Source organism: Diadema setosum, chromosome 2, assembly GCF_964275005.1.
Source record: "Diadema setosum chromosome 2, eeDiaSeto1, whole genome shotgun sequence".
Classification (NCBI taxonomy): Eukaryota; Metazoa; Echinodermata; class Echinoidea; order Diadematoida; family Diadematidae; genus Diadema; species Diadema setosum.
In genome coordinates this window covers 29507296-29532754 of record NC_092686.1, presented here as the reverse complement: position 1 = coordinate 29532754, position 25459 = coordinate 29507296, and the positions used below count along the sequence as shown (strand labels likewise).

The following is a 25459-nucleotide window of genomic DNA, read 5'->3' as shown; positions in this document are numbered from 1 at the left end:
AAGGTCAAAATTCTGTGTAGAAGTTTTGAAGCCCTCACCTAGTGCCATCACATAAAGCAAATGGAATCGAAATTGGGTTAGAAATGGCGAAGGAGTAGCATTTTGTAGCCAATGTACAATATAGGTCAAAAATCAAGGTCAAAGGTCAAAGAAGACAAAGGTCAAAATTCTGTGTAGAAGTTTTGAAGCCCTCACCTAGTGCTATCACATAAAGCAAACGGAATCGAAATCGGGTTAGAAATGGCGAAGGAGTAGCATTCTGTAGCAAAATGCACAATATAGGTCAAAAATCAAGGTCAAAGGTCAAAGAAGTCAAAGGTCAAAATTCTGTGTAGAAGTTTTGAAGCCCTCAACTAGTGCCATCATATAAAGCAAACAGAATTGAAATCGGGTTAAAAATGGCGAAGGAGTAGCATTTCGTAGCAAAATGTACAATATAGGTCAAAAATCAAGGTTAAAGGTCAAAGAAGTCAAAGGTCAAAATTCTGTGTAGAAGTTTTGAAGCCCTCACCTAGTGCCATCACATAAAGCAAACGGAATCAAAATCGGGTTAAAATGGCGAAGGAGTAGCATTTTGTAGCAAAATGTACAATATAGGTCAAAAAAATCAAGGTCAAAGGTCAAAGAAGTCAAAGGTCAAAATTCTGTGTAGAAGTTTTGAAGCCCTCACCTAGTGCCATCACATAAAGCAAACGGAATCGAAATCGCGTTAGAAATGGCGAAGGAGTAGCATTTTGTAGCAAAATGTACAATATAGGTCAAAGGTCAAGGTCAAAGGTCACAACTGAAATTCTGTGTAGAAGTTTCAAAGCTCCCATGTAGTGCTATCATATAAAGCAAACAGAATCAAAATTGGCTCATAAATGACAGAGAAGTAGCAAATTGAAGATTTTGATCACACACAGACGCACACACGGACACACGGACGGACGGACGGACACACGGACACACACACGTACGGAGCCCGTTTCATAGTCCCCTGCTCGAACTCGTTCGGCGGGGACAAATAAACTTTATGGTTATAACTCATTACAATGGACTTTCCTATTTAAGTATCAAAAAATCAATGGAAAGAAAGTACATCCTCTGGAAAAGTGTTTGTTGAGAAAAGTATCTAAGTTTGCAGTTGAGGGTCTTCTGTAAAAGTGGATACTTTCGCGTGAGTGATTTTACACGCTCATCAACATACAGCAAGCAAAAATATTCTTGTGCTTTTATTTTTGTGCTGCTATCTGGTTGTACAAATGCACAAAAAGTCAAACCTCACAAACATTTCCATTTTTACAGTATTCAAGTGTGTAATGTCAGCCCATGGTGCTCTGTGCAATGAATGGCACAAAAAAAAAAAAAAAAATGGGACAAGGAACTCATAACGATCAAAATGAAGGGATTAACAGAGTTACGGTAGCTGAAACTCTGCACACTGATAAAGCTTATTCCATTCCTTTTTATTAAGTACTATTAATTTTACATGTAGTACCATAATCTTTTCAAAAGTTATCATGTATACATGTGTAAAGGCCGGGTTTATAAGAAACAAATAGGGATCTCTTAAAAGACATACAAGATGTAACCCTCCTCCACCTCCCCATCCCCCTCCAACTTCCCCTTCGTGGTCATACCTCAAATTTGTGGAAAGTTGTTGAGAACACACTGCAGTACTGCCAGTACTCTGCCTATGAGGTAAAATTCATTGACCTTTTGACCTTTGACATGTTTGGATTTTATATTTATTATATAACATACATATATACATTCCAACTTGACAAGCATCATTAGGTGATCTAACTGTAGTGTGAGTTTCACGGTCATAGCTTAAAGCTGTCGAAAGTTGATACTGTAAAACGAGGAATGTTCGCGTGCATTTTAATTTCGCGAATTTCGCGAGCACGAAGATTCGCGAAATTAAAATGCACGTGAACGTTCTTTTATACACTATATGCATTGAATGCCAGTGGCAGTTCGCAAAAATTTCATGCCGCCAAAAAGGCCGTCGGCTCCAATTCGCGAAAAATTAATGCGGCAAATATATCACGTTTTACAGTAGTACAATACGGTGAGTACAGTGCTTATCAGTCAGACCTCACCCATACACATGATCGAAATTGACCAGCATTTTTTGGTAAGTAATGCACCTGTGGTGTGAGTTTAGTGGTGATAGCGCACAAAGTTGTGGAATGGAATTGAGAGAATACCAAATTGCTGATTTCATTGCTGCGTCCAATGGAAGAGATGCCTATGTCTCACTTCCACTACATGTGAAGAGGCCAGACCCCTCCCCCTTCCCAAAAAAAAACAAAAACAAACACACACACACACACACACACACACACACACACAAACAAACAAAAACGAAACACCAATGGTCTTTTTTTTTATTTGTAGAATAGTGTGATCACTGATTACTTAATATCTTATAAGCCCCTTTTCAATTCTTATAATTCCTTTGCATACTCTTTCAAGTCTAATAATGTTTGAAAGGTGGTGCTACTGCTTTGAAAGTTGGAATAGAATGTGTATCCAATAAATACTGGTATGCACAACTTCAGCTTATTCCCATTAGCCCATCATTGTGGATGCTATGTAGCTCCATGTTATCATGTTTCACATCCTGGTTTTAGTCCAATTCATTGAACAGAGCACAGCCTGGTGAGATAGAGCACTTTAAGTAGACCCTAAACTTCAGAGCTTCTGTTCTCAATGAACACTCTCCCTGAATATTGTACTTTCTATTATTTAGATAGATTAGAGGTGTCCATTTTTATTGAGTTCTACATCATTTTAAAGCTTAAGAGTCTTATTTTTTTTCTTCTCAGAATAAGCCCTCAACTAAATCAATATCTGCCAATTTTGGGATGGTTTTGTGATGCAGGGTCACTTATGTTTAAAATCAAGTCTACAATAGCATCACAGAACATCTGTAAACTTACAGCTTCCAGGGGCCTTAGGCAAGCCCTGATCCCCAGCTGTAGAGGATGTCGCACTTAGAGCTTGTGACGTGCACTCCTTTGACATAGTGTACTGTGTGTATGATCGTGCAATCAAGAGCCTCCAGTTTGCAAGGGATCCAGGCTAGAAAACCTCCCACTTAACCCATTGAGGACAAGCTGATTTTGCTTTAACAGACATTTCCCATAGGCACCTGCCTGGATGCGTATGCTAGTTACTGGTCTTCAGTGGGTTAAGAGGTGCTTGAGGTTGGAGCCACTGGGATTATTTGTGCTTAGTTTCATGCAAGCTGCTTGTTTTTTGAGGGGTCACGGATGCAATGATGTGGACTTGCCTACAGTAGTTGTCCTGCCCTAGTCGCAAGGTGCAGCTACAGGAAACACGCTTTGCATTTTAATGTCCCTTTACAGAGCCTAGAGCCAGTGTGAAGGTGTCCAGCATGACCAGGCTGATTTACTTTTGGAGTAACAATGAAATTGACATATACACAGCTCCAACTGTCAGAAAGTGTATTGTTTATAAACAGTGTCTGTAGGTGTAAAATGCTTCAGGACTGTGTGACTGCTGTTAACCAGTAGGGAAAACTGACCTGGATTGCTGCTTTGGCATGGGCTGCTTCCATAATGACATACTGAAAGTGATGCTGGTTGCATAGGCACTGGATGAGGGTCAGGATGAAGAGCAGAGTGGCCAGCACAAATCCATTCGTGAAGAATGTGTACCAGGAGACATACTTGGTGGTTGGCTGGAGGGGATGGCAACATCCACAGCAAATAGCATACAGTCAAAATACATTTTCTGAGTACCTCTCATGTATAGTTCAGTAACTGAGTTTGATTTCCCTCTGAGCGCATCTCACATGGTATTACTGGATTAACGTGTAATAAGGGCAACTGTTCAGAAAGTCATTCATCATAGTATCCAATGACTTTACAAATGTCTTATAACAGCTCAGTACTGCAATCATTAAATGTTTGAAAAGAGTGAATGAATAGGGTCCATTTAAATCCATTTACAACATAACTCAAGCCCTAGAACCTGTGAGCTACACATTCTGTCCTATCCTTCTGGACTATGAACAAAAATATAGAATTGTCAGGATGATGCCCACTTTTGTTGCTGCTAAACTACTTGATTACCCACGATTACACAATACATGTATTGCAGAGTACTGTGTTCTAAAGACAATACTGTGATACATGTACGACAGAATCTTGTGCACACTATTCCAATGCAAAGTGTAAATATTTTCAAAGAGCCAAGTACTGCCCATTTTCAAAACATGACCATTACATCAGTCACTGCAATATCTATATAGCAGTGCTAAAAGCCCAGGCAGTCGGCTGCAAAACTCTCACAGGTGGGCTTTGATGTCTTCCTAAAACAAAAATAAACATGAAAGGTCACCATGGTGACTGACATGCCTCTGCTATTTTGCATTATTCTCCAAATAGGTTTACAGAACAGCTTGCCTATGTGAGAAAATGGTTGCATATGACCGCCAAATTATAACTACCTGTATTTTCATGACAATACTTCTCAAAAATTTCAAAAATACAAACTACAAATGTCACTATGGCTTGTGCCCTCTAAAGTTGATAGGCACAGCTTTATTCACTCATACATAGAAGTGCCAAGGTTCATTTGATACCTCAAATGGTGCTTAAGTTAAGTATGCTGTCCATAAAATTGATTATGAATGGACAGACAGATGGAAGGAGTGACCGACGGTTCTAGGAACAGTACCCCCTGGAAAACCACCCTCCGGATAACTACCACCCGGATAATTACCCCCCAGGAAAATTCCCCCCTAGGGCAACTACCCCCCGGACAGCTACCCTCCAAGGGCAATTACCCTCCAGGGTAATTACCCCCTAGGACAACTACCCCCCGGACAACTACCCTCCTAGGGCAATCACCCCCCAGGGCTATTCCCCCTTAGGAAAACTACCCCCTGGATAACTACCCCTCGGATAACTACCCCTGGATAACTACCCCCTCGGATAACTACCCCCTGGATAACTACCCCCCGGAGATTTACCCCCTGGGTAACTACCCCTCGGAGAACTACCCTCTGGATAACTACCCCCCGGAGTACTACCCCCTGGGTAACTACCCCCCGGAGAACTACCCCCTGGGTAACTACCCCCCGGATAACTACCCCCCGGATAACTACCCCCCCCCCCCCCCCCCCCCCCCCCGGATAACTACCCCCGGATAATTACCCCCCGGATAATTACCCTCCGGATAACTACCCCCCAGATGATTACCACCAGTGTAATTATTCCCAGGTTAACTACTCCTTCCTTCGATAACTAGACCCCATATAACTTCCACCCGATAACTACCCCCTCCGATAACTTCCCGTGAATTATTACCCCGGATAAGTAGGCCTATAACTCCCCCTCCCCTATATAACTATCAAAAGGAAAATTAACCCCAGGACAGTGCACCAATCAATTACCCCCTGGATAACTACCTCCCGGGTCATAGCCCCCCCCCCCCCCCCAACTTTTACTTTTGATAAAAAGAATATTATTACTACAAGAAACGAAGTTCTTTGTATCATTTGCCAGGAATCACGGAGATGCCATACTGATACTTCATCTTATGAAAACAACATCTTAAGGATTTACGATATGTATCGTTTGCATTTAGGACGATTATACAAGCTTAATTCCTCCCTTCTGTATTTTGACTCTAAGTTCATCAAAAACGAAACTGTCCCTGCATATCCTACCCGGTAATCCAGTAAATGTCAATGCCTTTAAACAAAACTATTTTCGCTAAATCTGTATTTTCTTTTACTAAATTTCGGATTTCTCTTGATAGTAGCATAAAAGAAGTTTTAAGTTTGAATGCCTTTACCATTGAACTAAAAACATTTTGAAGAAATGTTACACTTCACTTTTAGCATTTGTTTTTTAACCACAATCGTCTATCGTTTACCACAGCTCCATGTAACACTTCTTTACTTTGAGGAGCTTATATCTCATGCCTCACGTGCCCTGGTTTTGACCCATCATCTTCCTCTTCCCTCTCGCTTTTCCCTGTCCATGTACCGTGAGGGTAGGCTATTCCTGTCATTCATTACTCACCTTTCCTCTTTCTCTCATTACAAGGGATTTATCTCGTGTGTGTTCATGTGCAGTGCACTCCCGTTAGGACGAAATGCCCAGGACCGACAGTTTGTTGTTTGTTTGTTTTGTTTGTTTGTTTTTTTAAAGCGAAATATCGTTGTAATAATATGCAATGTATAACGAAAAAGAAGGAAACCACGCATAAAAATAAATTTCTGTTTGTTGAATCCTCATCATACGTTGGAAAGCTATGTGAAATGGGAGAGTACTTTTTTAATTTCGTTTAAATATTACATCTTAAAAAGAGCATAAAGTTGTTTGTGTTGTCACACATGTGTAGAAAATGACGGTGTAGGATTTGGTTACAGTTCGATATTCCAAAGGTTATTTTTTTATTATTTTTTTTATTATTAACTACGTTACTCCGAAGGCTCCTTATTCCGAAGTTTTGTCATTCCCGGGATTCCGATGGTTTGTTTATCTGAAGGTTCGCATTTCCGAAGGATCATTATTCCGAAAGTTCATAATATAAGTTAAAATAATATATTGTTCATTTTCCGAAGGTTCGTTGATCTGAAAATGAAATGAGGTTCGTCATTCTGAAGGTTAACTATAAATCAAAAAAAAAAAAAAAAAAATGAGAAAGGTTCACTATTCAGAAAGTTCGTTGTTCCGAAGGCTTTTTCATCCGAAATGAAATAAGGTTCGTTATTCCGAAGAAATTTTATTAATGAAAAAAAAAATAGACAGGTTAGTTATTTCGAAGATTTATCTATCTTAAGACGATTATAAGGATTGCAATTCTTAAGTTTTGTTAGTGTACTCACCTTTTTCCACCATGGATTAACGATTCTTTTTGTAATGTTCCGATTAACGAACGTTTTGAATTCCTATCATTTTCGGACTAACGAACCGTATAAGAATAAGAACCATATTTCATCATGGGATTAACGAAAATTTGGAATAACGCCAAAATGTGCTTAATATTTCATTTCCGAACTATTACGGACATTTAGTTGTATCAAAATCTGTGTGTTTTGTATCAAAGGACTTCGGAACAATGAAACACACCTTATCTGAATTCAGATTATTGTATTACAATAACGCAAGTTCCCCTCGGAAACTGTGCGTGATACACGGAGTGAACATACAATGATGTGAAGCGTTCGCTCATGCATGCAGAGACGCTATAAAAATGCTTGTTCCGCTACGCATTTTCGAATGCGATCCGCATTTCGTTGTAAAGGAGCACATTTCTTTTGTTTTCCTTTGTCAGTGGCGCTCAGAAAAGACTGCGTGGTAACGAAAATTTTGTTATAACCGTCTTCGTTATAAGCGAATTTTGTACCATAGACTTTAATGGCGATAATTTTGGGACCAGAAGTTTTGCTTCGTTATAACGAAATTTCGTTATAACCGTGTTCGTTGTAACGGGAGTTCACTGTATCTTTATTTGTGTACTTCGTCTCTGTCTTAATTTGCTTTCTTTGCATTGTTTCATCAATTTTGTAACTATTTTACTGTTATACCGTTAACACTCATTTCAGAATTGCCCTACTGCATCATTGGGCATTAACAACTAGTACTTATCAAGGATGTGGGAAGAGATTGTCACCTCCTTGGTATGATCACCGCGGAGCATAATACCTCCCTTGACAATTACTCCTTATTAAAATTAGGCTCCAACCAATCACCCCTTTTACAGCTGTAACTCTCCCCCAGAAAATTACGTCTCTCATTTTTATTTTCGAACAACGTTTGCTATTTGAATAGGAAAAAAACAAACCAACAAAACAAACATTTTTTCATATCGTCTGGTTTTAGTCGAGACCTAACTTCAGGTTTTAAACATCTTTTGGGTGAGATGATTAGAAACCCCTTACGAAATATCAAAGAGCATGTTATTCCAAGAAGGGTTCAAATTTTTGTGAAAAAAAAAATACTCTTGAAATGGCCGGGATAAAACAGAGCAGCCCTATAATGCAAAAAGGATTCTGTCAACTACAACTCTCTATGATCTATTCAAAAAGAGGGTGCAGGACAAAAGACTTCGTTAACAACTAGGGGTGTTTTGTAAAAAAAAAAAAAATATATATATATATATATATATATATCGTTAAACTCGTAATATTTTACTCTTTCTAATCAGACTAACTTATATTTGAACTTGATTTCAGTGTCGAGAACATTTAATTTGAAAACTAGCACAATTCTACTTGTATGTAAAACAAGCTGTACTCTTATGACAGATTAGGGCACCGTTTGATAAAAGTTGCCAGTTATGACATCTTGTTAGTCTCTAATAATTTCAATAAAACCATGGGTTCTGCTTGATTGATAAGCTCGAGTCACTGACTTGTTACCATGGACCTGCTTTGATCGACCTACAACGATTGGTGATTGTGTGGAACTGACCGCTTATCAGGACTGATAACTTTTATAAAACCGTGCCCGGATCCTATCAGAAATTATGGCTTTAATCGAAGGGTCCCTCGCTAATGTTAAGGGAATATGAATTGTAGTGCAATCAACTCTCCTTTCCTTATGTTTATCGTCTAATGTGTTATAACGGTAGAAAATGGCAAGCCAAAAGAGTAAATGATGACAGTGTAAGAGAAAGGTGCATCTTCTGATATGGTGTTATGAACTTATGGAAAAATTACAACGGGTGGTAACTTTCGGGGCGGGGGGGGGGGGGGGGGGGGGGTTCGGGGTATGGTTAAGGGGTGGGGGGGTAGTAATCCGGTTGGTAGTTATCCTGGGGGTAGTTATCCTGGGAGTTATTATCCGGGTGGTAGTTATCCGGGGGGTAGTTATCCGGGGAGTTGTTATCCGGGTGGTAGTTATCCAGGGGGTAGTTATCCGGGGGGTAGTTACCCAGGGGTAGTTATCCGGGGGGTAGTTATCCAGGGGGTAGTTATCCGGGGGGTAGTTATCCAGGGGGTAGCTATCCGGGTGGTAGTTATCTGGGGGGTAGTTATCCGGGGGGTAGTCATCCAGGGGGTAGTTACCAAGGGGGTAATTATCTGGGGGGTAGATGTCCTAGGGGTAATTGCCATTGGGGGTAGTTGCCCTAGGAGGGTAGATGACCGGGTGGTAGTTGTCCTAGGGGGTAATGGCCCTGGAGGGTGATTGCCCTAGGAGGGTAGTTGTCAGGGGGGTAGTTGCCCTAAGGGGGAATAGACCTGGTGGGTAATTATCCGGGTGGTAGTTATCCGGAGGGTGGTTGCCCAGGGGGTAAGTGCCCGGATACGGTGACCGACTACCCAAAAACATAACGCCTTCAGTGACACTTCATGGCAATGGCAACCAGAATTGTTGCTATGGCAACTGGTATGCCTCCACCCAATATGCATGGTTCTCCAAACATGTCTATACATCTTGACAATGTGTGATGAAAGTTTCGCATAATTGGCAAATTATTAAAATGACATGTTTGTCAGAAATGTGCCAAGTGTTCGCTTTCCTTGAACTAGGTATAATCGGATGCATGGCTATATTGCTTAAGAGGGCAGTTATTTGGGGAATTTAGGATTTTTACTTGACCTTTGACCCTTTTATAGGTCTAAATGCATTGAGTAATTGCCAAGGTATGGCAAAAAGGTGTAATTTTAGCTAGCATTTTAACCTGGCCTTTGACCCTTGACCTTTCACCCCATGACCCTAAAATTCCCTATAGAATCTCTGTCAGGCAGTACATGCATAAATTTGTACTACGTTTCATGATACCTTGAGCCACTTCCAACATATGGAGAAAGAAGAGAAATTCAGAATTTTCACCTGATCTTTGACCTTTTGACCTCTGACCTTTCAGCCAAAAACTATCCCAGATAGTTTCTAGTGGGTAATACATGTATACACTAATTAGGTTTCAAGAAAATACCTTTTGGCATTGCGTAAATACAAGGAAAGTATTGACATTTTGAGGACTAGACCTTGGCCTTTGGACCTTAATTGAGTTGACCATTGAACCCATGACCTCATAATTCCAGAAATGACCACTGTCAGGTAGTACATTATGCATATGTACTATTAAAGTTCCATGAAGATACCATGAACCATTTCTGAAGAATATGGAGAAAAAAGTGAAATTTTAGCATTTTCACTTCATCTCTAATGTTTGACCATTGACCTCACAGCCCAAAACTATCTCTAGAGAATTTTTTTTTTTTAAGGCAATGCATGGACACAAAAATTTTCAAGAAAATAAATTCAGGCACTGCATAGACATCCATGAGGGAAATACTGAAATTTTGAGGATTTGACCTTGACCCGCATGCACCCAAGAGGTGATGGGCACAACATAGTATGTGTATCCATGCCAAGTTTCATTCAGTAATCACAAACAATTTTTTTTTTGTTACGCTGTCCACAAAATTTATTACAGATGGAAGGATGGCGGAAGAACAGATGAACAACCCGAAATCATAATGTCCCCAGCGACACTCCAGCGGAAGCATAAAATGAAATTGTATTGCATCCATACATGTAACTGGGCCTCAAGAATTCTCTGTATGATCCAAACTGGGCTGCAAATAAAACAACAACAACAGCAACAATTGAGAAGTGCGGATTTACAGCATACCTCACCATCCCCGGAGGTCGGGTAGACCAGCTCTGTGGCATAATCAATCGCTCCAGAGAGGATATATGGCAAAACAAATGACAATGTGTCTGCAATGAACCTGAAGACGGCTGCACAGATAAGACCAGGATATAAGGACTTGATGTACACCCAGTATAGGTTGACTGGCTTACCAGTGGCTCTGGCACAAGCCTACAGAAAAATGGAAATTAATCACAAAGGTTTGAGATGTCACAGTCAATGCTTACGATAAATGGTTGAATTGAACTACATGTATTATATCAACAAACATGACTTTATAATTGGTAGTGACTTAACCCTATAAAGCCCAAGCTATTTTGACCCTTCCCAGGCCCAAAGGGAGGGGGGCACATTGTGCCCCTCCCCCATATAACTTTTTTATTGTGTGATGTATTATCGTCATATTTGGCACATGGGTAGAGCAACTCATACTCTACATGACTGCGCATTTGAAATTTTTCAAGGTCACCCATAGAATGCGCTATTTACCAAAATATAAAGAAGTACATAGGAAATATGCTGAAAACACCATTTTTGTGTATAATCTCTTTATCCCAGTATACATGTCTTATTATAGATCAATCACTTTCATATTTGCCACAAATGTTGTACAAGTCGAATCTCATTATTTGTTATAGTTGAAGTTTCCCAAGGTCCCCACATGGGGGCGCTATCCATAAAAACATAAAGAAATACATTATGAGACCTGTGATGCATTGTTTGGGATAGGTACGTGTATAGTCACATTTCACATTTCATATTTCCATAATATTGGAATTATTAAGTTTGCAGATTGAAAATATGATAAACAAATGATAAATTACAGGCATAACTTGGGTGAATGTTACGGCACATTTTGGTAAATTAACGAAATGTGCAGAGTTACCAAAATGTGCTGTAATAAGGTGCACTATCGGCACATTTTGGTAAGATTTTTTTTTTAAAACCAAAATGTGCAATTTACCATAATGTGCCGTAACAGGTGAAGGAATCACAATGACACAAAACAAAGGGGCAATCTTTGGAAAATGTTGTGGTTTTCAATTATCTCTATTAGGGCCTATATCTATTGTTTTATATCTTTGTCACATAAAAAAAGGAAATAATAGGAAAAACATTTCAGGGCCATAATTACTTCACATTTTGCTTCTTCAGTAAATTTCAGCCAAGAAATGTCCATTTCACACACTATAATATTGCTAATTGAAATTGAAACAGAAAAAAATATGCAAAACCTCAACGGGTTAAATGTGATCACAAATGACCAATTAAAATTTCAGCTGATTTTATTTGGTATACAAAACATTGGCAGTCAAGCTCATTGGGTCAAATCATGGACCTGAGATCACTGTGGGGAAAATATCAATACCAACTGAACTGTCAATTAACTTCAGTATTAAAACTTACCTCTTCTTTGGCCAGCGCTTGAATAAACTTGCCAGCATTGTAGCGTACTGTGTGGGTTTCTGTCAGTGAGCCTAGGTCCCTGAGCTCCAAACGGTGGTCATAGCCAGCGTAGAAGAGGGGGTTGAGCCACCAGTAGAAGATGCTGGATGGGATGTTGGTGTAGCCCTCATAGAAATGCATGTTGGGATCACGGAGGTCTTTTGGAAACGCTCCTGGTGCAGAACAGCATTTAACCACCTTATGGATACAAAGAAAGTCCATCATCCATGACACGAGGAATAACCTTGAACATTTATTTTGACAGTTCCACATGATGCTCACATTCCAATATACAATATGTATAAACATCTGTATGTTTGACAGAATCAAGATGATATACTGTATGAATCTTCTTCATGATACAAATAACCTAGAGTAATGTCGCTTAAAGGTGACTGGTATGCCTCCGCTATATGACACATTATCCTCCAATTAGATATTCTACAGTGCATTTTGATAATTTGAGACAACAGTTCATATGATGTGGTAGTATATGGAAGCAGGAGGCCTGGGGGACATCTTGCACTCACCCAATTACCGTACTGCAATTTCACCCTCCATTTCACCCATTGCACAAAGAACATAGTAAAAATTGGGAGATCTTGGATACCGTACCTCCAGGAGGGCATGGTGTCCATTATCACACTGACAGTAATACAATATATCTGCCAAGTTTATAGGAAATTTCAGACCATGCATTTTCTAGAGAAGTTCTATCAAATTGTAAGAATTGGCCCCCAAGTTCGTCCCATCCCCAAGGGGGGCCACCATTGGATCTGCTACATTGTATGTAAACAAACTTGAACAGGGCCCTGTTGCAAAAATAACCTGAGAAAAACTCGGGTTAGATGAGGGTGCCTACCTGAGTTTCATGGTTAGTCAATTTCTCTGGTTAAAAAAACTAAGGTTACAGTTTATCGGCTTTCTTTTATTCAAATAAACTTGGATGAGGATAAAATGCGGAAGTGCTAGTGATTTTCTCAGTTTTACGCTCCGCGCGCAGCTAGCGATCACCGCTACGCGCTGTCTAACTGCACGATGTACAATGTACTGTAGAGAGTACATGACAGTATCGTGCTACAAGCTTCCCGATAGCCAATCTGGTTCTAATAAGTTTTCGGAAATAAAATATGAGTTATAGGGATTTATCTGTGATTCTGGTGCAATACGGCATTATGGAAGCTGAGATATCGACATGGATACGAAAGTGCAAACGTCCTACACACATCTACAGGCACAGTAAGTACCTGTATATAGATCTAACTCAACTGTTACGGCTACATCAAACGTTAGTAGAATCCTAACCCCGCGCTGCCGCGGGGCGCTCCTTCACACAGATATACTGTAACGTTAGCTTCGTTCGGGCTGGTCCATAGAGCTACAGCTCTATGGGCTGGTCATAGTTTGTACCTAATGCAATGGTTACATCTAGTCTAGGCAGTATGTTACATGGGTCTACAGCTACTTGCAGTAGGTCTACCTCTAATACTGTTGAATCTACCTCTTTGGTGCTACCTTCATTCACGTATCTAGGGCTCTAAAGTCGGGCCTTTTCAATGGTAGAACTAAATTGTTCTAGAGTCTAACGTTATATCTAATTCTAGTATACGTCTAAAAGTGTCTAATGAGTACAGAAGTAAGAACCTAGTACACAGTACAGTAGTACCGTAACTGGATCTAACGTTAGATCGATTAGTACATTGTAACGGTGATACTATAGATAGAACTAATTTACAACAAGGAAAAGTAGAAATTACGCGGTGCGTAATATATGTCCCCGCCGGAAGTAGCATTTTGTAGCAAAATGTACAATATAGGTAAAAAATCAAGGTCAAAGGTCAAAGAAGTCAAAGGTCAAAATTCTGTGTAGAAGTTTTGAAGCCCTCACCTAGTGCCATCACATAAAGCAAACGGAATCGAAATCGGGTTAGAAATGGCGAAGGAGTAGCATTTTGTAGCCAAATGTACAATATAAGTCAAAAATCAAGGTCAAAGGTCAAAGAAGTCAAAGGTCAAAATTCTGTGCAGAGGCTTTGAAGCCCTCACCTAGTGCCATCACATTAAGCAAACGGAATCGAAATCGGGTTAGAAATGGCGAAGGAGTAGCATTTTGTAGCAAAATGTACAATACAGGTCAGAAATCAAGGTCAAAGGTCAAAGGTCAAAGAAGTCAAAGGTCAAAATTCTGTGTAGAAGTTTTGAAGCCCTCACCTAGTGCCATCACATTAAGCAAACGGAATCGAAATCGGGTTAGAAATGGCGAAGGAGTAGCATTTTGTAGCCAATGTACAATATAGGTCAAAAATCAAGGTCAAAGGTCAAAGAAGTCAAAGGTCAAAATTCTGTGTAGAAGTTCTGAAGCCCTCACCTAGTGTCATCACATAAAGCAAATGGAATCGAAATCGGGTTAGAAATGGCGAAGGAGTAGCATTTTGTAGCAAATGTACAATACAGGTCAAAAATCAAGGTCAAAGGTCAAAGAAGTCAAAGGTCAAAATTCTATGAAGTAGTTTTGAAGCCCTCACCTAGAGCCATCACATAAAGTAAACGGAATTGAAATTGGGGTAGAAATGGCGAAGGAGTAGCATTTTGTAGCCAATGTACAATATACATCAGAAATCAAGGTCAAAGGTCAAAGAAGTCAAAGGTCAAAATTCTGTGAAGAAGTTTGGAAGCTCTCACCTAGTGCCATCACATAAAGCAAACGGAATCGAAATCGGATTAGAAATGGCGAAGGAGTAGCATTTTGTAGCAAAATGTACAATATAGGTCAAAAATCAAGGTCAAAGGTCAAAGAAGTCAAAGGTCAAAATTCTGTGTAGAAGTTTGGAAGCCCTCACCTAGTGCCATCACATAAAGCAAACGGAATCGAAATCGGGTTAGAAATGGCGAAGGAGTAGCATTTTGTAGCAAAATGTACAATATAGGTCAAAGGTCAAGGTCAAAGGTCACAACTGAAATCCTGTGTAGAAGTTTCAAAGCTCCCATGTAGTGCTATCATATAAAGCAAACAGAATCAAAATTGACTCATAAATGACAGAGAAGTAGCAAATTGAACATTTTGATCACACACGGACGCACACACAGACGGACGGACAGACGGACGGACGCACAGACACACACACGTACGGAGCCCGTTTCATAGTCCCCTGCTCGAACTCGTTCGGCGGGGACAATTAGAGAACTACTAGATCTAGTAGAGTCTACTAGCTGTTCTACTGCGTTTCCGACTCCTGCACCGATATCTTCCCAGAAATGAATGAACAAACAGTGCGCAGCAGTTCTCATAGTCCAATTCCTAGAGTTGTTTCCAGAATGGCAGCCTTGGTAGCGCTAAGTGGGGCTAACCAGAGAAATTTTGATTTAACCTTTGGTCAGACAGCTAAGGTTAAATAATCTGAGTTTCTTGAACATTAACCTGAGAAAAAAACTATGGTTAAGCTTTATGCAATAGAAAAACTCTGGTTAAAAATTCTTAACCAGAGTTTCTGGATTTAACCATGAAAAAAACTCTGGTTAAGGCTTTATGCAACAGGGCCCAGGTGAAAGCACTTTCATGAATGAAGATTGTAATTATTCAGAATATTTCTGGTTTTATGGAACACAACTTCTTTCAGATTCTCTAATTTTGGGGTGCTGGGCCCCTTAGGAACCGCAAGTAGGACATGGTGCCCATTTGTGCACATATGTGAAATGAAACTTTCAGAAATTGGAGCCATATCAGCCTTTTATGGCAGCATACCACCAACACTAAATACATTTTACTCTAAAATATCTTGGTTTCTTGCAAAATGTGAGAAAGCTTCATGCATCAGCATGCCAAAATTTCTGGATTTATAGTTATTACATTCTGGCATACCTGCAAAACTTCTTGCACAAGTTTGATAACAAGGCAAGTGCCAAATTGTGTCTCGCCCATTCGCGTACAAGGAATTAATATTTCTTATAACTCCCAGAAGTTAATTGACCTGCTTATGACCTTTGACCTTGTGGTGACCTTCAACACCCCAAGGGACATTTACCATCCAAGTTCAGTCACAAACGGACAAAGGGATCAAAAGAAATGAGCCATAATCGAAATGTGCCATAAAAACATAACATTGGGCCCTAAAAGTTTGTTGACCCCTGTCTGTGACCTTTGACCTTGTGACGACCTTCATCTCCCCAAGGGACATCTTCCATCCAAGTTTGGTCACAAACGGACAAAGGGATCAAAAGTTATGAGCCATAAACGAAATGCGCCCTAAAAACTTAACATTGGGCCCTAAAAGTGCGTTGACCCGTCTGTGACCTTTGACCTTGTGGTTACCTTCAACTTCCCAAGAGACATCTACCATCACCCAAGTTTGATTGCCATTGTAGCAACATGTGCTGAGTTACGTGTGATAAGAGAGTCTTGCAAGTAAACTTTAACGTATGACCTCAAATGACCTTTGACCTTATCATGTGACCTCTTACGGCACCATAACATGAAGGTACCCCCAGTGCATCCATCACCCAAGTTTGATTGCCATTGTAGCAACATGTGTCGAGTTACATGTGATAAGAGAGTCTTGCAAGTAAACTTTAACGTATGACCTCACATGACTTTTGACCTTATCCTGTGACCTCCAACGGCACCATAACATGAAGGTACCCCAAGTGCATCTATGACCCAAGTTAGGTTGTAATCCAAGCAACTTATGTGAAGTTATTTGTCAAAAGAGAGTCTTGCAGGTAAACTTTAACATAGAAAAGAGAGTCTTGCACATACTCTTTAATATGACCTAAAATGACCTTTGACATCATCACATGACCTCCGACAACACCATAACATGAAGATACCCCTAGTGCTTCTATCACCCAAGTTTGGCTGCCATTGCTGTAACAGTTGCCAAGTTATGCATCATAAGAGAGTCTTGCAGGTAAACTTTAAAGGGTGTGTACAGTTCTGGTCGAGGTGAGGATTTAGCTTTTAACGTTTTGCGAGATATTCAGAAACCACTCTATGAGATGTCAAAGAGCATGAAATTCTAAGGGGTATCAAAAGTTTATTCGATGAAAATCGGTTTTGAAATGGCTGAGATATCCAAAAACAAGGTGAAACAAAGAGATCCTAATAAAGTTGTGGCATGTCGCCTTTTATTATTAGCACTTTTTTGGATGTCTTGGCCATTTGAAAACCAATTTTCATCAAATAAACGTTGAATCCTTCGTAAAATAACATGCTCTTTCATATTTCATAAAAGGCTTTTCATTATCTCACTTAGGAATGTTCAAAACATGAATCCCCACCTCAACCAGTACTGTACAGTCCCTTTAACATTTGTGACGGACGACGGACGGACGACGGACGGACGACATTTGGATCCCTTAGTCTCGCCTTCACCTCCGGTGGGCGAGACAAAAATGATAATAATGAACTTCCACCATTTTCATTTGACCGTTGCATAATCCCATGGCTAACATTATTCCTACAGAATCATGGTAATGCTTGAACCTGTAGGCCTACATATATATCAGGAAAATCGTTACAACATTGAAATATTGCCAAGGTATGGAGATAATGGTGTAATTTCAGCATCAGATACTGTATAAGCTGTTATTTTCGAGAGGGTTTGATTTTCGCGAATTTTGCAAATCACAGTTGGATCGCGAATTTAACAACAAACGAAAATGCCTCCATGTGCTTTGTTAATAGAGCACATGGTACATGTAAGCGTCAGGGTCGAATCGCGGAGATAACATCTCGCGAAAATGTGTATGACCTCGTCAATCACGAAAATATCTGTACGCGAAAATAACAGCGTATACAGTAGTATGATTCAGCTTCCTTTTGTCTGACCATTGACCCCATGACTCAAAACTTCCTAAGAAAATCAATTTCAGGAATTACATGCATGTACTTATTTTCATGAAGTACATTAAAAGCCAATTTTTGGATATAGAGCAAGAATTGAAGTTTTAGCATTTTCTCTCTTTTTTTTTTTCTTTTTTTTTTGACCTTTGACTTCAAGGAGCAAAACTTTCCCTACAAGAGAATATTTGTCTGGTATTACTACATGTTTACACTAAGTTTCACAAGAGTACATTTGTACTTTCTGGTCTTGCAGCAATGCAGGGAAAGAGTGAAATTTTGTCAATTGACCTTGAGCACATGAACTCACAATTTGATATATGTCTGATCCCGAATACCATTACCACATCGCCAGGTAAAGTCATGTACTGAAAATGATGACTGTATCAAAATACATGATTTTTTTACTCTGCGCTACTACCACCATTGTGTTCAAGCAAATGACTGTCAATCTATCTCTGCCCTCTGCCAGCTTCCACCACCAGTTGACATTATCAGCTGACATTACGGTATGACCTTTCACTGTAACCATGACCTTTCACTGTTATCCTGTTCATGCAAGTAATAGTAATCTTTTCCCCTGTACACTGGCTAATGACATGCCTGGATACTCATGGTAATAGTTGGAAATGACAATTTTTGGCACAAGTAGAGTGACCCTAGTTCTTGACTACCAGGTATTCATAAGCGTATTCCATAGGAGTATTCGCTTATCTGTGGAGGATTTGAAACTACCCAATATAATTATAGATATTCTTTCGTGTCTAACCTCCAAAAATTATAAGTAATCGGTTGGGACAACACAAATATCAACAAATGTAAACAAAGGAATTAATTAAATAATCGATTATGTTCTTTTATTATTAAAACAATAAAATATCAGATTCTCCAGTGGATTTCTAAACCTGAACTTGAAATTATATATGTTTGTAAACAATGACAAAAAAAAAATGAGTACTTGATAATTGAATTGAGATTCAAAAATAAATCTAATAAAAATAAGAGACCACGTTTTACACTCTCTGAGAACTTCAATATACACTCATCTAATTAAAATCTAACGTAGATCACTTTACACTGTAGGAATGCTCTAATAATAACCCCTAAAAATAAGGCAATTGAATGTTAATATTTTACAATGGAAAATATTATTAAATAGATCTATATACGAACGGGTGGTCAGGGGAGATCAGGCTCTGATGAGAAATTAATGCCCTTGGAATAACTACGTTGCAGGTAGGAGACAGTGCACGGTGATAAACGGTAGCGATCCGGTAACGATGCAACAGGTAGCGATGTAACAGTAGAAATAGCGATAGCGATGTAACAGTAGAAATAGCGATAGCGATGTAACAGTTCTAGGAGATGAGAAACCAAGGAAAACAAGGTAGTGATGAAGGAGCCCTCAGAAAGAGTCAGGAAACGAGGAGATGAGATTAGGTCTAGATGAGATGAGATGAGATGATATGAGATGAGGTGAGATGAGATGTTGCAGAAGAGATGAGATGAGATGAGATGAGATATTGCAGAAGAGATGAGATGAGATGAGATGAGATGTTGCAGAAGAGATGAGATGTTGCCAGACAGATCAAAGAAATCGCGTGATGATGAACAACAAAGTCCGAAATGAAAGTGTCTCTGAAGGAAAAATCGGTGGCAAGCTCTCTTCGTAATAAATAAAAATATCGGGAAATAATAGGATCATCTCCTGACTTGTGAATTGTCTAGTAAGTAAGTCGGCAAGTGAGTAAGTATCTATCTACCAAATATATCTCTTAAAATGTCTGCAAGACATTGCGTTGGTAGAATCCCACGTCTTAGCAACGAGACAACAATGCTAAAAAATGAGCACGACGCGCTCAGAAAATGCACAAAGAGGCGCGCCTCAAATAGCGCAGCGCTCATTATCACTCAATAATAATAGAATACGCACTTATTTACAGGCACATACATGTACGTAATAGTCAATACATTAAATGTACGTAGACTGTGGCTAAGAAGTAGGTCACAATAAGAACATGCTACATATCTATTAGATTGCTATCTATTACTTCTCTTCATGGCACATCATATTATCAGTACTGGACTTAAAACTTAAAGCTGAAAGCTAGCTGAAGACTGCAAATTTACCCAAGGTTCAGTGACATTTGACCTGAAGGATTCTAAAGCATCTTTAGATGATAGATATTGTACATACATCTATGCATTATACTTACCACAACTTGTATTTCAACCATACAAACAAGTGTGACCAGCACCATAGAAGCAATATTTAGATCCCATCGCAGCAGCTCCAGTGTGACCTCCTTGTCGTAGTAAAAGGTCACAAATCGCGCACACTCTGCTGCAAGGAGCAGCATCCAGTACAGGCACTGTGGGACAATCATGGCTGGCACATTCCAGTACTCCATGTGGTGGTAGTAGACTGCTGCCAAGATGGACGCCACGAATGCTGCAGCGGGAGTGGTGTAGAGCCGCGGCATTGTGTTCTCTTCAGATAATGTCATGAGGTCAGTAAGAATGCCCTCCCCTAGCTTCGCTAGGCAAACCATCATGTACAGCAGGTAGACAAACCACCTGACTACATGGCCCGGATAGCGTAGGATGTAATCGTGTTTCGTCGTCGTCCTCGCATTGCAACATCGCACAAAGACCAGCACCAAGCTGGCGATGACGATGAATGCCGCATGGATGCAAGTGGCCACGAGATCTGTAAAACATGCATTGTGGATAGTATGCAGTAGATCCCATGAAAATGGGTACAGCTTGTCCTGTGTCGTGTTCACACCGCAGAACCAGTCAAAGTGATTTGCCGGAGCCCCCTCCATTGCACTGATGTATTGAGATAATGTTCAGTCTGTTCGACATTCACCCTGCTGGATTGTAACAATGAAAGAGTCAGAAAAGTATGTAATATTAATCACAAACAGTAATCCTACAGTATTTGGGGTCATATGAATACAAATAGTAATCCCCGCAATAGATTATAGTTTGTATCAAAACTTTAAGGTATTTAAAGGGGAGGATCCAGGAATTCTGTAAAGATTTCTAAAAATAAAGAGGGGGGCATGCCCAGTGCGCCATCCTCTGGATCTGCCACTGATTTATGCCTATTATATCTCTTTATCAGTGCCATAAGAAAACCACGATTATATTTTGTTCAAAGTATAACAAAAGAAAAAGTAATCCTGGAATCAGATGCTTTCTAAGTGTAACTGCAATTTGTACAAACTGCCTATAGATGTATCTTCTTTTAACAAGTCCTAAAAACTAAGCGTTATTGGAGTATTTTTCATATTCTGATAAAAGAAATCCTCTCTACCACAGCTATGTTTAAACCTTTCTCTAAGTCATGTGGTTCTCCTATTTATGGACATTCATGTATCTTCATGCAGCCCCCACTGAAACAATATTTCACATGCTCACACAAAAAGCCAGCACAATATACTAGAAATGTTGCTATGGCAACTGGTATGCCTCCGCCATAATGCATGGTTCTCCAAATAGGCCTAGAGTATGTCTTGAACAATGTGAGATGAGAGTTTCATATAATTGGCCGAAAATTAAAATGACATGTCTGTCACAAATGTGTTGAGCATTTACTAGGTTTCACGAAAATACATTCAGGCATTGCATATGGGAGAAATAATAAAATCTTGCAAATTTGACCATAACCTTTGACCCTTGACCTTTGACCAAATAACCCCCATATTCCCAAGAGAATTAATGTCATGCTGATACTTGCATATAAATGTATTATGTTTCATGAAGATATCATTCCAGAGATTTGGGAAAAGAGTGAAATTTCAGCATTTTCACTTGGCCTTTCATTTGACCTTAGACCCCATGGCCCAAAACTTTCAATAGAGATTGTTTATCTGGTCATGTATGCATAAATACACTTTGTTTGAAGAAAATACCTTCAGGCATTACAGAGATATAGGGGAAATAGTAAAAAAATTCTGAACTTGACCATGACCTTTGACATTTGACCTCTGACCTCGGGCATGTGCAACCAAAAGTTCACTGGCACATTTTTGTCCACTTATACTTACAGGGACCTGTATGCCAAGTTTCGTTTGAATACCTCATGCAATTCTAAGTTACGCTGTCCATAAAATTGATTATGGAGAGACGGAAGGACGGACAGACAACCTTAAAACATAATGCCTCCAGCAACACTTCGTGGCAGAGGCATAAAAAGCATACAATGTACAGTACAAAACAGAAATACAAACTAGTGTCATTTGACTGTTGCACACAGGTGAGTGTGATGCCTCCCCTTCTCACTAAAATTGCTGCACCTGTCATAAAATGTGACTTTGCATTACAAAACAAAACACACAAAAAAGTCACACACTCAGAGTTTACTTGAGGACTCAAAATAGGTGAAATGGGTCAACTTGATAATTTCTGGAGAGCAATTCTTTTTTTTTATATCATTCTAAAGTTTGAGATTATGAAATGAATGGGAAATTGTGTTTTTAGCCACTTTTCTAGAACACTTCTTCGTAGAATAGTGTGACTTAAGTTGGTATGTCTTAGAGACCCCCTTTCAGTTCTTACAAATCATTTTCACACTGTTCACTTTCAACTCTATATTAATTTTTGAAAGGATGATGTTACTGGTTTGAAAGTTAATTCATCATGGATAGAATGTGGTAGCAGCATGCTCAATTCAAAGTGGATGGCAAGTAACTGATCAGTGGGAATCAGTGGGAATGCTGGGGGATGATTGTTACAATCCTTGTGGGATTCATTTAAGAGTACATTATATATTTATTGTTGTGTGAAAATTGTTTGCTTCAGAATGGTCTCATGTTCAAGTAATGTGCAGTTTAATGTTTCCAGGTTAGCAAGAATGTACAATGAAAGGGCGATCGTTAACAGCCAGTTAACGATCGCCCCGTCACTGTACAGGCATGCTAACCTTGAAACATTAAACTTGAATTTGAGACCATTCTGAAGCAAATAATTTTCACACAACAATAGATATATGTACAGTCAAACCTGTCTATAGCGGCCACCCAAGGGATACGGAAAAAGTGGCCGTTATAGACAGGTGGCCGCTATAGACAGGTAATCCAACTTTGTGTGCATTGCCTACATGTACATGTATCATCGTTGTATATACATGTACATTTATGTGTGTACGTATGCACACGTGTGTATCATGCATAGAACAATGCCGGTGTTTATGAAATTGTTGCACAGTACACTACATGTAGCATGTGCACAGTCATGAATTAGTGCATTATTGTGACTGAATAAGTGATGAATGCAACGGTGGCGATCACTGAATGTTGCCCAGAAATGACTGGCACGGCTAAAAAGCAGAAAAATACCCTGAATTATCGGCTCGGCTACGGCTCCATCGGGTTTTTGGCCGCTATAGACAGGTTAAAATCTACCGCGGGAAACAAAATTTGTGGCCGCTGGCCGCGTTAGACAGGTGGCCGCTATACACAGGGTCTTTAACATGGCTTTTCTCTCGGGGGGATTTTTCAGTGGCCGCTATAGACAGGTGGCCGCTATAGAGAGGTGGCCGCTAAGGCAGGTTTGACTGTACTCTTAAATGAATCCCACAAGGATTGGAACAATCATCCCCCAGCATTCCCACTGATTCTCACTGATCAGTTACTAGTCATCCCCTTTAAGTTTGCTGTGATAATCCCTTCATTGTTGGTGCTTTGAAATTGTTTTTTTTTTTTTATCCTTTTTTTTTGGGGGGGGGGGGTCAGATTCACTGCACAGAGCATGGGTTATATGTTGCTTGAAGGTTTGCATGGTTTATGGGAGAGAAAGGTTTGCAGTAGCACCATGTGTATACACAATCCTTGTAGCTAGGGATCGTGGTGTGACAAGGATAATTGTGAAGCCTAGAAAGAGGAGAGTTGAGGAGGGAAGTAATATAGGGAGAATGTAAGAAGGCAAACAGTGACAAGTGAGGGGCAGCAGAGAGCTGGAGGTTGAAGTTGCACTAGTGGAGACAAGAGAAGAGGAGAGAGAGTCGTAAGGGAGAATAAATATAGTGAAAATCAAGTGAAAGGTTCAGAGATCGCTGGGAGGAGAAAGATGAAGTAGAAGGGAGGGGGAGAGGAAGAAGTTGAAGGTTGGAAATCATTTCTATAAACTACTAGAAATGTCGCTTTGGCGACTGGTATGCCTCCGCCATAATGCATGATTTTCCCAATAGGTCTAGATAGTACATGTGGACAATGTGTGATTACATTTTCACAAAATTGGCAAAATATTGAAATGACAAGTTTGTCACAAATGTGTTGAATGTTCACCTTCCTTGACCTAGGTTTAATTAGATGAATAGGAGAGCATGTATCTAGGGATTTAAGGACTTTAACTCGACTTTGACCCATTCATACATTTAGGCATTGAGTAATTTTCAAGGTACAGGTGTGGAGAAAAAGTGCAATTTCTGAATTGAATAGTAAATTGTTACCATTTTCATCTGGCCCTTGACCCTAAAATTCATAAGATAATCACTTTCAAGTAGAACATGCATAATATGTACTAAGTTTCAAGACAACTTGAGCCACTTCCGAGATATGGAGGAAAAAGTTAGTTCAGCACTTTCACTTGATCTTTGACCTTTTGACCTTTGAGGCAAAAAAAGAAGAAAAAAAAAAACTTTCCAGAGAATTTCTATTAGGTTACACATGTATGCATACACCAAGTGTAAAAAAAAATAACCCTGCTGGCATTGCATGATAGGAGGGAAATAGTAAAATTTTGAAGTGTTGCACTTGACCTTTGACCCCTGACCTTTGACCCCATGAACCCTACATTCTCTAGATAATCACTGCCAGTCAGTACATGTATATACTATGTTCCATGAAGATACCTTGAACAATTTTCCAATTTACAGAGAAAAAAAAGGTTTTAATACTTTTACTCAACCTTTTGACCTTTGACCTTTGACCTCATGACCCAAACTTTCACCAGAGAATCTAAATTGGGTAATACATGTATAATCTTAGCTTCAAGAAAATATCTTCAGGCATTGCATAGATATGGTGGAAATAGTGAAATTTTATGTATTTGACCTTGACCTTTTGACCTTTGACCTTGAGCACGTGCACCCAAAAGTTGATAGGCACAACTTCACTCCCTAATAGACACACATGCCAAGTTTCATTAGGATACCTCAACAGCTTTTGTCCACAAAATTCATTACGGACGGACGGAAAGACAGACGGACGGACGGACGGACGGACGGACGGAAGGACGGACGGACGGACGGACAACCCGAAAACATAATGCCTCTGGCACCACTTCGTGGCGGAGGCATAAGAATAACTGACACTTGAAGAACTTGACTGGCAGATTGACTGTCCTTTGTCAGAAGTGCAGCGTAACCTGGGAGGAGGTGACGTGTGGAGGATGCGGTCCTAGGTGGAGATCGTCGGCAGAAGCGGGCAGAGCGCCGACTGTTTGAATGCAATGTTTGCGTTGCGGCCATTGAGATCACATGGCTTGGTAAGATTAAGTGCTTGAATAGACCATATACTTCAGAGCCTCTTTTCT

The 25459-nt window shown here is 39.8% G+C and overlaps 1 protein-coding gene across 1 annotated transcript in view; it reads right to left on the bottom strand.

Moving 5' to 3' along the window:
• LOC140246257 (ATP-binding cassette sub-family C member 9-like) overlaps positions 1-20745 on the bottom strand; it is a 76606-nt gene extending 55861 nt beyond the window's left edge. Inside the window, exons 1-4 of the mRNA XM_072325716.1 lie at positions 20134-20745; positions 12043-12279; positions 10615-10806; positions 3539-3694 (exon numbers count right to left, since the gene is read on the bottom strand). Of these exons, the coding sequence (XP_072181817.1) occupies positions 3539-3694; positions 10615-10806; positions 12043-12279; positions 20134-20745 (1197 nt within the window). The remainder of the gene's footprint in view (positions 1-3538; positions 3695-10614; positions 10807-12042; positions 12280-20133) is intronic.
• Between the last annotated feature and the right edge of the window lie 4714 nt (positions 20746-25459).